Genomic DNA, 12,949 nt, shown 5'->3' on the forward strand with positions numbered 1-12,949 from the left:
TCAGTAGACACAAATAAACAGTCAAATGTAAACAGAAAATAGGTTTAGTTGATATTATTACTCTTGTAGTTATCCTTCAGCCCATTGTGTGATGAGAGAGAGACTTAAGCTTGGAACAGGTCACACCAGGATGACATCAGGAGCAGCACAGAGCAGATGGGGTCTGGCCAGTAATGGAACAGCCGTGGTCCTGAAGACCCACGAACACCCTAACTATCTAACATCAGGAGCAGGACAGAGCAGAGGGGGTCTGGCCAGTAATGGAACAGCCTGGTCCTGAAGACCCACAAACACCCTAACTATCTAACATCTGGAGCAGGACAGAGCAGAGTGGTCCTGAAGACCCACAAACACCCTAACTATCTAACATCTGGAGCAGGACAGAGCTGAGGGGGTCTGGCCAGTAATGGAACAGCCGTGGTCCTGAAGACCCACAAACACCCTAACTATCTAACATCTGGAGCAGGACAGAGCAGAGGGGTTTGGCCAGTAAAGGAACAGCCGTGGTCCTGAAGACCCACTAACACCCTAACTATCTAACATCAGGAGCAGGACAGAGCAGAGGGGGTCTGGCCAGTAATGGAACAGACTAACTGACGTAACAGACACACATTCCAATAGACAGGCAGAATTACAGAAAATTACTGACAGAGACAAACAGGTAACGTTATAAACCTTGATGGGGACAAGATAATTTGGCTTAGTGCTCCTTTATAAACTAAACTGACTTGGTTGGGAGAAGGGCATTTATTTATGGTTATCTGCAGTGGATGATGCAATTGAGAGAAAGCAGCTCAGATGAAGACTGGTGGTTCATGTCAAGTTCCTCCTCTGCTTACTGTTCCACACCAGGTAGCAGGCACTACCTAACAGACTGTACCCCTCTCTCTCTGTCACTGCTTAGCTGCTGTGACCTCTCCAAGTCTTCAAACATCCAGTAGAATACTGATGATTATTATTGTCATCATTATTATCAGTAATATTGTTGTTATTCATTTGATAGCAGTGCAAGCCCAATACTTTCACACACTTGCACTCGCATTCACTCTAACTTTCACTGACACGCACGCACGCACGCACGCACGCACGCACGCACGCACGCACGCACGCACGCACGCACACACACACACACACACACACACACACACACACACACACACACACACACACACACACACACACACACACACACACACACACACACACACACACACACACACACACACACACACACACACACACACACACACACACACACACACACACACACACACACACACAGAGAGATAGAGAGAATACGACAGAATAATAGCTGTCTTTTTGCTTCTATTTACTGTCTCTGGAAGAACATTTTGATTGGTCTCTTTAGGCTTTTTAAAAACAAAACACAACATTGATGACTTTACTCTTTTTCTGTCATTATTCTTTTTTTTCTCTCCAGAAAATAGGAACGTCTTTTTACATTTCCCCCATGGACCAGTGTAAATGATCAGTCATTTTCCCCTTTTTTCATCTAGAACTTCATTTGGAGTTACAGCACATCACCCACAGCACGCACAGACAACAAGGGGGTCCAGCCGGGGAAGAATCACTACAGTGGTGGGAGAGAAAGAGATCAGAGATGATGAACGGGGTGGAGTGACAGTGTCACGTCTAATTCCATTATCATCCACACAGTCCAGCCCTCTTCTATTCCATTGGTTTGCCTCTCTCTCTCTATCGATCCTTCCTGTTATATTCTCTGTGTGTTTGCAGAAGAGAACGGATCAAAGGGTCAACGTGAGGAAGCAAAAAACAATAATGAACAGCCAACCAGACTGCTTCTGACGACAGAGAGAGCAGTGATTAGGGAGAGAAGAAGCCTCCCCTCACTGCCACAGGAGAACGATGGAGAGACACAGGATGAATGGTGGAACTGGATTCCTGGGGCTCACCCTAGGGCTGGCAGAGTGTGCTGCTCCAGAGTAAAACAGAGTAAAAAAACAACGGTTGAGAGAAAACTTAAAAGCAACAAGACTCGGCTTAACAGAGGGGAGTAGAGGAAGGAGAAGTTCATTAGGGATCTGAGAGAGGACAGGCAGGAGGAGAGGGTGGATGCGTTGGATGGCTATTTGTATGTTCTGCAGCGAGTCAGCCTTGTGCATAACGATAGGGTGGGAGGGCAGGGCAACGGGGCTGGGGTGGTCTGGGTGGACGTGACTGGACCTACAGTATCAGGCCTTGAGGGCATGCCACTGCTGCACGGCATTACGAGGTTTACCCATCATGTCCTTCCAGTGCTTCACCTCCGCCGGACCACTCTTCCATGAGAGATAGATCTGAGAGAGAGAGCAAGAGGGAGGGTGGGAAGAAAGAGAGGAAGAGAAGGGGAGGAAGGGAGGAGGAGAGAGAGATGGAGTGAAAGAGAGCGGGGGGGTGAGATGGATAAGCAGGATATCTGACGTCACAGAGATCGATATTACTCATACTCAAACAGAGAGAGGTAAACTAAACTCTCTGAAGTCTGGAGTGTCCCTGCTGTTACCATAAAGCTTGCCAATCACCCTAATCTGAACTTAATTCATATCGGGAGCTGAGGAGAGTCATTAAGATGAAACAGCTGTTTTACTCTCAGCAATTTTCAGAGCAGGGGAAACAGGGGGAAAGATTTGTGTGAGAATGAGACATGTTTAGACAGAGAGATGGAGGCTCCCAAGCAAGCCACAGCTGTGTTTTACTGCTGGTGATTAGACTGTGGGTGAAAGGGCCAGCGCCTGTGATGAGGCGTGTTTGGTTTACTGAGGGGTCACTATCAGACACTGGATCCATAGTAAGGAAGCTTGTATGAGGGTTACAGTGTGTCAGAAAATCAATGGGATAGTGCCTCTGTGCCACAAACAAACCACACAATCAATGGATATCAATCTCACCGTGTCAGTATGTAAGAGCAATCTTGAGACAGTGACTGTTAATGTGTCTTTGTGTTAGTGTGTGTGTGAGAGCAGGATCCTTGTGTGTGAGTGAGTGTGTGTGTGTGGGTGTGTATGTATGTGTGCGTGTGCATGTGTGTGTGTGTCTCAGTATGTGCCAGCAGGGGTCAGTGTGGATTGGTGATGTAAGTGGCTGGTGGTCTGGGCGTTACGAGGGGGCGGTACCTTGCCGATGACGTCGTTGCGACTGAGCTTGTCCTTGTCCATGACGGTGATGATGATGGTGGTCTCTCGGAGCACGTGGGCGGGGACGTCGAAGGGGAAGGACTCGTTGAACACGGGGTTCAGACAGCACTTCATTGTCACCGTCTTCTTCTTCTCCACACGCTTGTCCTTGTGCATCAGCCACAGCTTCACATAGGGATCTGACGGGGGAGACGCATCACTTAAACACAGAGGTTACATCACTTAAACACAGAGGTTGCATCCCAAATGGCACCCTAATCTCTATGCAGTACACTTATTTTGGCCAGGGTTCATAGAAAGTAGTGCACTATTTAGGGAATAGGGTGCCATTTGGGATGCCGAGGAATGGAGAGATTCTGAAACCACATTGACACATGTTAAGTTAGACAGACTGTAGCACAGGAAATAGGTGATGACAGAGTATTGTATGTACTGTACCGGAGGTGCCTCCAATGTCCATGGCTTTGAGGTTGCGGGCTTTGATGATGGTCACAGTGATGGTGTTGGCTTGAGGGTTGTAGCACAGTGACACCAGCAGGTCTCCTCGACTCCCCTGAAAAACACAATGACATCACCACTCACCTACCCTCTCATTCCCTCCATCCCCTCTACCCACTTATGTCTCCCAGTCATCCCTCCTTGTTCCCACTCACCAACCCCCTCTCTCCCTCCATCCCCTCTACCCCCTTCTGTCTCCCAGTCATCCCCCCTTCTCCTTGTTCCCTCTCTCCTACCCTCACTCCCTCCATCCCCTCTACCCCCTTCTGTCTCCCAGTCATCCCCCCTTCTCCTTGTTCCCTCTCTCCTACCCTCACTCCCTCCATCCCCTCTACCCCCTTCTGTCTCCCAGTCATCCCTCCTTCTCCTTGTTCCCACTCACCAACCCTCTCTCTCCCTCCATCCCATCTACCCCCTTCTGTCTCCCAGTCATCCCTCCTTCTCCTTGTTCCCTCTCTCCCTCCATCCCCTCTACCCCCTTCTGTCTCCCAGTCATCCCTCCTTCTCCTTGTTCCCTCTCTCCTACCCTCACTCCCTCCATCCCCTCTACCCCCTTCTGTCTCCCAGTCATCCCTCCTTCTCCTTGTTCCCTCTCACCAACCCTCTCTCTCCCTCCATCCCCTCTACCCCCTTCTGTCTTCTCGTCATCCCTCCATCCCCTCTACTCCCTTCTGTCCTCCAGTCATCCCTCCATCCCCTCTACCCCCTTCTGTCTCCCAGTCATCCCTCCTTCTCCTTGTTCCCTCTCTCCATCCATCCCCTCTATCCCCTTCTGTCTCCCAGTCATCCCTCCTTCTCCTTGTTCCCTCTCACCAACCCTCTCTCTCCCTCCATCCCCTCTACCCCCTTCTGTCTTCCCGTCATCCCTCCATCCCCTCTACTCCCTTCTGTCCTCCAGTCATCCCTCCATCCCCTCTACTCCCTTCTGTCCTCCAGTCATCCCTCCATCCCCTCTACCCCCTTCTGTCTTCCCGTCATCCCTCCATCCCCTCTACTCCCTTCTGTCCTCCAGTCATCCCTCCATCCCCTCTACTCCCTTCTGTCCTCCAGTCATCCCTCCATCCCCTCTACCCCCTTCTGTCCTCCAGTCATCCCTCCATCTCCTTGTTCCCTCTCACCAACCCTCTCACTCCCTCCATCTCCTTGTTCCCTCTCACCAACCCTCTCACTCCCTCCATCTCCTTGTTCCCTCTCACAAACCATCTCTCCCTCCATGTCCTCTACCCCCTTCTGTCTTCCAGTCATCCCTCCATCTCCTTGTTCCCTCTCACCAACCATCTCTCCCTCCATCTCCTCTACCCCCTTCTGTCTCCCAGTCATCCCTCCTTCTCCTTGTTCCCTCTCTCCTACCCTCACTCCCTCCATCCCCTCTACCCCCTTCTGTCTCCCAGTCATCCCTCCTTCTCCTTGTTCCCTCTCTCCATCCATCCCCTCTACCCCCTTCTGTCTCCCAGTCATCCCTCCTTCTCCTTGTTCCCACTCACCAACCCTCTCTCTTCCTCCATCCCCTCTACCCCCTTCTGTCTCCCAGTCATCCCTCCTTCTCCTTGTTCTCTCTCTCCCTCCATCCCCTCTACCCCCTTCTGTCTCCCAGTCATCCCTCCTTCTCCTTGTTCCCTCTCTCATACCCTCACTCCCTCCATTCCCTCTACCCCCTTCTGTCTCCCAGTCATCCCTCCTTCTCCTTGTTCCCTCTCACCAACCCTCTCTCTCCCTCCATCCCCTCTACCCCCTTCTGTCTTCCTGTCATCCCTCCATCCCCTCTACTCCCTTCTGTCTCCCAGTCATCCCTCCATCCCCTCTACCCCCTTCTGTCCTCCAGTCATCCCTCCATCTCCTTGTTCCCTCTCACCAACCCTCTCACTCCCTCCATCTCCTTGTTCCCTCTCTCCTACCCTTCCCCCTCATCCCCTGTCCCTCTGCAACTGTCCTAGTCTGTGTGTGTACTTTACTCACGCTGCCGTCGCTGCAGGGCTTCAGCTCCTTCCAGTAGGTCTGCTGGTTGCCCAGGTCCACCTTGTTAAGGGGAATGGACACCTCCCCGATGGGGTCGTTCCTGCTGAAACGATCGTAATCCAGCACCTGCATATAGAGGGTCCTCTGGATCACCTTCTCATAGGGGAACCCTGGGGGGAACAGACAGATACATAAACAGACAGATAAGAGGCTGATATGTGCTGGACAGAGATTTAAGGAGTACTCTTTAAGACTTTATACAGGATAACCAATAGCCACAAAGTCTAGTTATGTGTAGAGATGTGTTTTTTATAATGTGCAGTAGTTGTACTGTAGCTTTTAATTTTTTTTTAATTTAACCTTTATTTAACTTGGCACGTCAGTTAAGAACAAATTCTTATTTACAATGACGGTCTACCAGGGAACAGTGGGTTAACTGCCTTGTTCAGGGGCAGAACAACAGGTTTTTACATTATCAGCTCAGGGATTCAATCCAGCAACCTTTTGGTTAGTGGCCCAACACTCTAACCACTAGGCTACCTGCCACCCCGCTAGAGTATATGTGTGTCCCAAATGGCACCCTATTCCCTATGTAGTGCACTACTTTTGACCAGGACCCATAGGGCTTTGGACAAAAGTAGTGCACTATATATGGAATAGGGCGCCATTAGGTATGCAGCCTCTGTGTGCAGGGTGATTTCACAGTCTGACCTTCAAACAGGAAGGTCTCGTTCCAGCGAGGGTTGAGGTTCTTCCTCTTGACCTTGGTCTCCAGCTTGTGCTTCTTGTCAGGCAGCAGGTAGAGTTTGACGAAGGGGTCTGAGGTGCCAGAGAAGTCCTTGGCGGGGAGCTCCTGGCCCGTGAGGATCTTGACGGTCAGGGTGGAGTCCTGGAAGCTGTAGCCCACACTGAACTGAATCCGGCCCAGCTTCTCAACCACAGGCCCTTCTGTGTCCTCTTCTGAGCCTGGAGAGAGCTGGGAGAGAACAGCAGCAGATAACTCTAATATTTATCCAGTCTATACAATGGTAGAATCACAATTGTATACTCCTTGTGTCCTCTCTCCTCGACTCCTACTCAAAACACATTGGAGAAGGTCAGAGGGGATGGATCTCTGGCACTCTCATCCAATGGGTTTTGAGAAGGGCGCGAGGAGAAAGAGAGAGGATGCGAGGACTATGCAATTGAGATTCTCCCTTTGTACACTCAACAACCCTCATCCTACTAGCCCCACCCTTTCCTAGCATGGAACACACAGATGAAACACTCAGGGACATGGTCACCCAAGGTGAACAAGGAGCTTTGTTTCTCATCCACAAGGGGGCAGTCAAACAGCACTGGAACTCACGTGCAATGCTGCCATCATGCTAGCCTAACGTTCAGATAATGTTATGTCATATGTCTGGGCTTTACTGAACGATAAGGGAGGGAGCAATGAGGGAGAAGGTATATCAGGAGATGAGAGGCAGGAGATATTCTGTGAGTAGAGAGACCCCCTGCCTAACTGGAGCTGGGCCCCGAGGGAGGGAAGGAAATGCAGTTAAAAGGCTGCTATCTGATAGAGAGGGACCAGAGGCTTGGCCCAAGGTGCAGTTCCTGGAATTTAATCTCACATTCTGTATTCTCTCCCACACATCTCGCTGTTACTCTACCTCTCCGTTCTAAATCTGATCATCTCTCCTCCTTCACTCTCTTGGTGTCTGATGTCTGTCTGTCTTTCAAACACACTCATGCACACACAGACATACACACATGGACGCATGAATGCACACACCGGCTTTCAGACAGCTCTCTCCTGAAATCTGTCCCACCAACAGTTGTCAACAATTTTTCAGGGTCAATCTGTTTTTTCATAATTTTTATTTATACTTGTTGCCCAATCGCTTCGCCTGAAACCCACATAACCCACATAGATACAGAACCTCCACCTCCACAAAATACAGCCATATACTGAGCCCACCTACACTATACACATCTCTCCACCCCCAGACCATGTGAGTGTCAGAACACTAGGTTAATCATATTATTAACATAATATGTACACACACCAATCTCTTGTGACAGACTGACATAGCTGGCCAGTTTACACAAGATTTGATTCTGGGTACCGGGATTCATGAACTTAGCTCACTTTTGTAAACGCACATAAAACTCCTAAACACCTGCATAGGTAGTATCACAATGACCCCCTCCCCCAGAAAAAAAAAATGTGCCTCAGGGATTTTATTTTATTTTTAATAGTTATTAACTAGGCCTAGTGTAAGTCTTCGACCCACATAGTGAAGTGAGAGACCAGAGATGGAAAGAGACCGTGGCCAACTGCAGGTCTGATCCAACTGACAGGCCCTGTTGGCTCCCCCTCAAAGTGAAAGTATCATCATTAAGCATCATTGGGACCTCCATAACGCAGACGTGCAACCCACATAATAACACAGGCCCATCCCCCACCCGCGCCCTGTCCACCCAGCACTCACAGCACTGTGTTCGCAGCGTAATTACCAGCTTTTGCTGAATAAAGCATATTCTACTGAGTTTCTCCTTTGTGATAGCCAAGCTGGGTTGGGAAATGTCATGTAATTAGCACGTTTTGTCATTTAAGACATCTTGCAAATCTAAATGCTGCTACAAGTGGGTGGCGGTGGGCAAACCCAGACATGCAGAGAGGAGTACAGATGAACAATCATTAACACAGACAGACAGGAAGGGAGCGGATTTCCTTACCATGTGAATGTCGCTGGTGGTGACAGAGTTGGCCAGGTCTGTGACGGAGGAGTTCCCGAGGCGGCCTGCCTCATCTGGGGTCTGGCTCCCAGGTTTACCCAGGCTCCTGCTGGGGGGGGGGGTCAGAGACACAGTCAGGACGGACACTGAGAGAGAGGCCAATGGAGCACAAGGATAATCCTGCTTCTGAAGACAAAGAGCCAGCCTCAGCTCTGTGATGGCTTCCCACCACAGGTGAGGCTGCAAGGTCTTGTGTAAGGGCTAGACTATCCAGAGTCCAGATCTGAATGTGACTAATAATGTCCCCAGACTTGGGAGTAACAAGGGAATTTTAGTGACTTACACTCACACACACACACACCTTCACATGCATACATGCACACTTAGTTCCAAACCTTAGTCACTACAAGCATGTAACAGTGTGATATTTGCAAAACAGACACAAAAATCAACACAATTAATGAACAAAAGAGTAAAAGAAAGAGGACAGGGTGTTGGAGGAAGGACAGGGTGGGGGAGGACTGGGTGTTGGAGGAAGGACAGGGTGGGGGAGGACTGGGTGTTGGAGGAAGGACAGGGTGGGGTAGGACTGGGTGTTGGAGGAAGGACAGGGTGGGGGAGGACTGGGTGTTGGAGGAAGGACAGGGTGGGGGAGGACTGGGTGTTGGAGGAAGGACAGGGTGGGGAGGACTGGGTGTTGGAGGAAGGACAGGGTGGGGGAGGACTGGGTGTTGGAGGAAGGACAGGGTGGGGGAGGACTGTGTGTTGGAGGAAGGACAGGTTGGGGGAGGACTGGGTGTTGGAGGAAGGACAGGGTGGGGGAGGACTGGGTGTTGGAGGAAGGACAGGGTGGGGGAGGACTGGGTGTTGGAGGAAGGACAGGGTGGGGGAGGACTGGGTGTTGGAGGAAGGACAGGGTGGGGGAGGACTGGGTGTTGGAGGAAGGACAGGGTGGGGAGGACTGGGTGTTGGAGGAAGGACAGGGTGGGGGAGGACTGGGTGTTGGAGGAAGGACAGGGTGGGGAGGACTGGGTGTTGGAGGAAGGACAGGGTGGGGGAGGACTGGGTGTTGGAGGGGGGGAGGACTGGGTGTTGGAGGAAGGACAGGGTGGGGGAGGAATGGGTGTTGGAGGAAGGACAGGGTGGGGGAGGACTGGGTGTTGGAGGAAGGACAGGGTGGGGGAGGATTGGGTGATGGAGGAAGGACAGGGTGGGGGAGGACTGGGTGTTGGAGGAAGGACAGGGTGGAGGAGGACTGGATGTTGGAGGAAGGACAGGGTGGGGGAGGACTGGGTGTTGGAGGAAGGACAGGGTGGGGAGGACTGGGTGTTGGAGGAAGGACAGGGTGGGGGGAGGGACTGGGTGTTGGAGGAAGGACAGGGTGGAGGAGGACTGGGTGTTGGAGGAAGGACAGGGTGGGGGAGGACTGGGTGTTGGAGGAAGGACAGGGTGGGGGAGGACTGGGTGTTGGAGGAAGGACAGGGTGGGGGAGGACTGGGTGTTGGAGGAAGGACAGGGTGGGGGAGGACTGGGTGTTGGAGGAAGGACAGGGTGGAGGAGGACTGGGTGTTGGAGGAAGGACAGGGTGGGGGAGGACTGGGTGTTGGAGGAAGGACAGGGTGGGGGAGGACTGGGTGTTGGAGGAAGGACAGGGTGGGGGAGGACTGGGTGTTGGAGGAAGGACAGGGTGGGGGAGGACTGGGTGTTGGAGGAAGGACAGGGTGGGGGAGGACTGGGTGTTGGAGGAAGGACAGGGTGGAGGAGGACTGGGTGTTGGAGGAAGGACAGGGTGGGGGAGGACTGGGTGTTGGAAACAAAGTATTCCTAGCCAATATGTTGTAATAGTCTGGTGAGCAGAAGACATGCTGAGCTATAGCAGGTGACACAAGTCAAGACACATAGACAGACAACACTAATTACAGGTTACACACTGGAAAATGACAAGAGGAAGAGAGAGGAAAAACAGTGCAGGTGCACTGTAGAAATAGAGGGAGAGGAAGTGGGATTAGGAATGGGTGCTGTGGGAAAGATGAGTGCAGAAGAAGAAGTAGATTTGAAGATTCATCTCTGCAGAGAAAAGGGGGGGATTTGTCTTTGTTAAGACTAGGAGGATTAACAGAATGAACAAAGTGAGGTTACTGACTCAAATGAACGTGAGACAGAGACAGACACCACAACATAGTTCAGTTGAAGCTGGAAGAGAAATAGAGGAGATAGGAGAGGATAAGAGGCTGGGAGAAAAAAAAACAAAGACTTACTTTTAGTAAGAGAGCACAATAAGGACTAAAGAATAGAGACGAGAAACGGACTAGATATGGGCATGCAAAATAAGAGGTCGAGTCAGAGAGGGAAGGGGATGGCTGGAGGCAGTACATCAGAAAGTCTGACAGGAAAAAGAAGTAGGCGAGCGAGAGAGAAAGAGAAAAGGAGGGATAATATGTGATGTGGGAGGGTATAAACATAACACACACACACAACATGTTAACCGCCAAATAGATACAAGGAACTAATCGTTTGGCTGAGTGAGGTTAATCCCAATCCAGAGGGATGTTAGAGGATGCATGTGGGCATGTTAGCCATATGGGTTATCAAGGAGGAGGGAGGATGGTAATTGTGGTTCCTGAAGTATCTGTAATTCTGTGATTGAGGCTACAGATGTCTGTGTTCCTGGTCGTTTGAGGGGTCAGTCACTGTTGTAGGACCACAGACATGTCTCTGTCTGGTCGGGCTCTCTCTGTGTGAAGGGTCAGTCCACAAATGCAAATCCAGTATCTGTGGTTGGGTTGGGCTGCCTAACACAAGAGAGAGACTGTAAGTCTAGTGCACTGTGTCCTTCCATGAACACTGGCTGGCTGGATTTCACTTATATACAGTACAAGAGAGGCATGCAGAGTTTCACTGTGCCATTATACTACAGTTTAGCAAAGCTCAAGCAATGGCATGCACATACAAAACAAAACAAATCTCTCAGCTAGTTTTTGCTGCCTGCATCTCAGAACCTAGGGAGGACTACGCCCCATATCATGTCTGTCTGTCTGTCCAGTGATCTATTTGTTTTCTCTCTTGTTTTCTAGGCACTAATAGAAAGGAAGGGGAATGACTGAAGGAGTGGTGATAAGTGGTGTAGGTAGAGTTGCAAAATTCTGGTATTTTTTTTAGGTTTTCTAGAAATCCCAGTTGGAAGATTCCTGTAAATAAAGAGGGAGTAAGCAGGAAATCTGGTCTCCTTTAACCAGGATATCTGGAAAAGTTACCAGAATTTTGCAGCTCTACCTACACCACTTACTCCCATTCCTTTACTCATTTCCCTTCCTGTCTAACATCCATTTAGTGCCTTATAGAGAAAGCAAATGGATCACTGCACCCTCTGTGTAGGTGATCAGTGAAGTTGAATGAGCAACAAATAAATAACAGAGTTTATCCACTTGGCGAGGATAAGACTGAGTTATCCAGATCAGACAGACAAAGAGACAGAACGAGACAGACACGGGTTGACACCCAGTCACAGACAGGGACACAGGCAGATAATGGAGCACGTATAGAGTAAGAAGTGCGGCATCAGACAGAGAAAGACAATGAATGTAGACAGACATACAGACAGACAGGTAAGTGTAAGCAAAACAGGTCATGTGGATGAGCCTGGTTCAAGGGGGGTCTCTTGATTGGCATAGCTGTGATTGGAGGGGAAAGCTGTCAGGAGGATTCACACCGTAGACTGCAGGGGAGGGGGTTGACTGAGGGGAGACATAAGATGATGGAATGGGGAGAGGTCAAAGTGCCAAACATCTCAACAACTGATACATCTTGCCTCGTCTTCCGTTTATCTTATCTTTACTGAATCACGACAATTTTTCTCATATCCAACATCTCCTGCTGTCCTTCCTCTTTACTCCCTCAGTCCTAATCTATCTTTTCCATTTCTCTTTCCTTCCTTAGTCTATGATCTCCCTGTATGTTGATTCATTAAAGGTTAGATCTAACCCAAAGCCTGCTGTCGATGTCTAGAGTCGTGTCCCACCCACAGGGAATGACTGTCTCAGTCTGATTCAATCAACTTCCTTCCATCAAAACAAATGACTCCAAACAGGCTAACAAGAGGGACTCCATACAAAGCACTCTAACTAGATAGAGTTAAGTAAGGTCATCTTCTCTCTTCTTCCATATGTTACTGTTAAGGCTAACTGATGAGGCTAACGTGGGGCTAACGTGATGCTAACATGTGGCATGGTTGTGTGTGGGCACAGTGAGGGTCATGTCAGTCAGCTTGCAGTGGCTTGCAGCTGCCAGAGGTGGCTGATGGAGCCTGGACCAACCCATGCTGCTTCCCTTCCCAGATCACCAGCTAAGGAATATGGGCTGCTCTGTTGGCACAGCAACGGCTGGAGAGACAGCAAGCACCTGGGATCGAGGGAGTGAAAGGAGGGTACGCGTGCAGCGTGGGGGCTTGGCTGGGGGTCACAGAGGGCAGCAAACAGGCAGACACATCAACAGCAAGACACAACGGGATTGGAGGACATATGACAGGTGCAGGTTCTCTCTGGGAAAACACACACACTCACACACGCAAACACACACACACACACACACACACACACACACACACACACACACACACACAC

The 12,949-nt window shown here is 50.2% G+C and overlaps 1 protein-coding gene across 1 annotated transcript in view; it reads right to left on the reverse strand.

Annotated features, from left to right (window-relative positions):
- Window positions 1-1,247: 1,247 nt before the first annotated feature.
- LOC124035629 (synaptotagmin-7-like) overlaps window positions 1,248-12,949 on the reverse strand; it is a 134,061-nt gene continuing 122,359 nt past the window's right edge. The window contains exons 7-12 of the mRNA XM_046349176.1: window positions 8,331-8,436; window positions 6,321-6,585; window positions 5,610-5,779; window positions 3,594-3,708; window positions 3,135-3,334; window positions 1,248-2,318 (exon numbers count right to left, since the gene is read on the reverse strand). Of these exons, the coding sequence (XP_046205132.1) occupies window positions 2,214-2,318; window positions 3,135-3,334; window positions 3,594-3,708; window positions 5,610-5,779; window positions 6,321-6,585; window positions 8,331-8,436 (961 nt within the window). The 3' untranslated portion in view covers window positions 1,248-2,213. The remainder of the gene's footprint in view (window positions 2,319-3,134; window positions 3,335-3,593; window positions 3,709-5,609; window positions 5,780-6,320; window positions 6,586-8,330; window positions 8,437-12,949) is intronic.

The sequence above is a fragment of the Oncorhynchus gorbuscha genome, linkage group LG05 (assembly GCF_021184085.1).
Source record: "Oncorhynchus gorbuscha isolate QuinsamMale2020 ecotype Even-year linkage group LG05, OgorEven_v1.0, whole genome shotgun sequence".
Taxonomy (NCBI): Eukaryota; Metazoa; Chordata; class Actinopteri; order Salmoniformes; family Salmonidae; genus Oncorhynchus; species Oncorhynchus gorbuscha.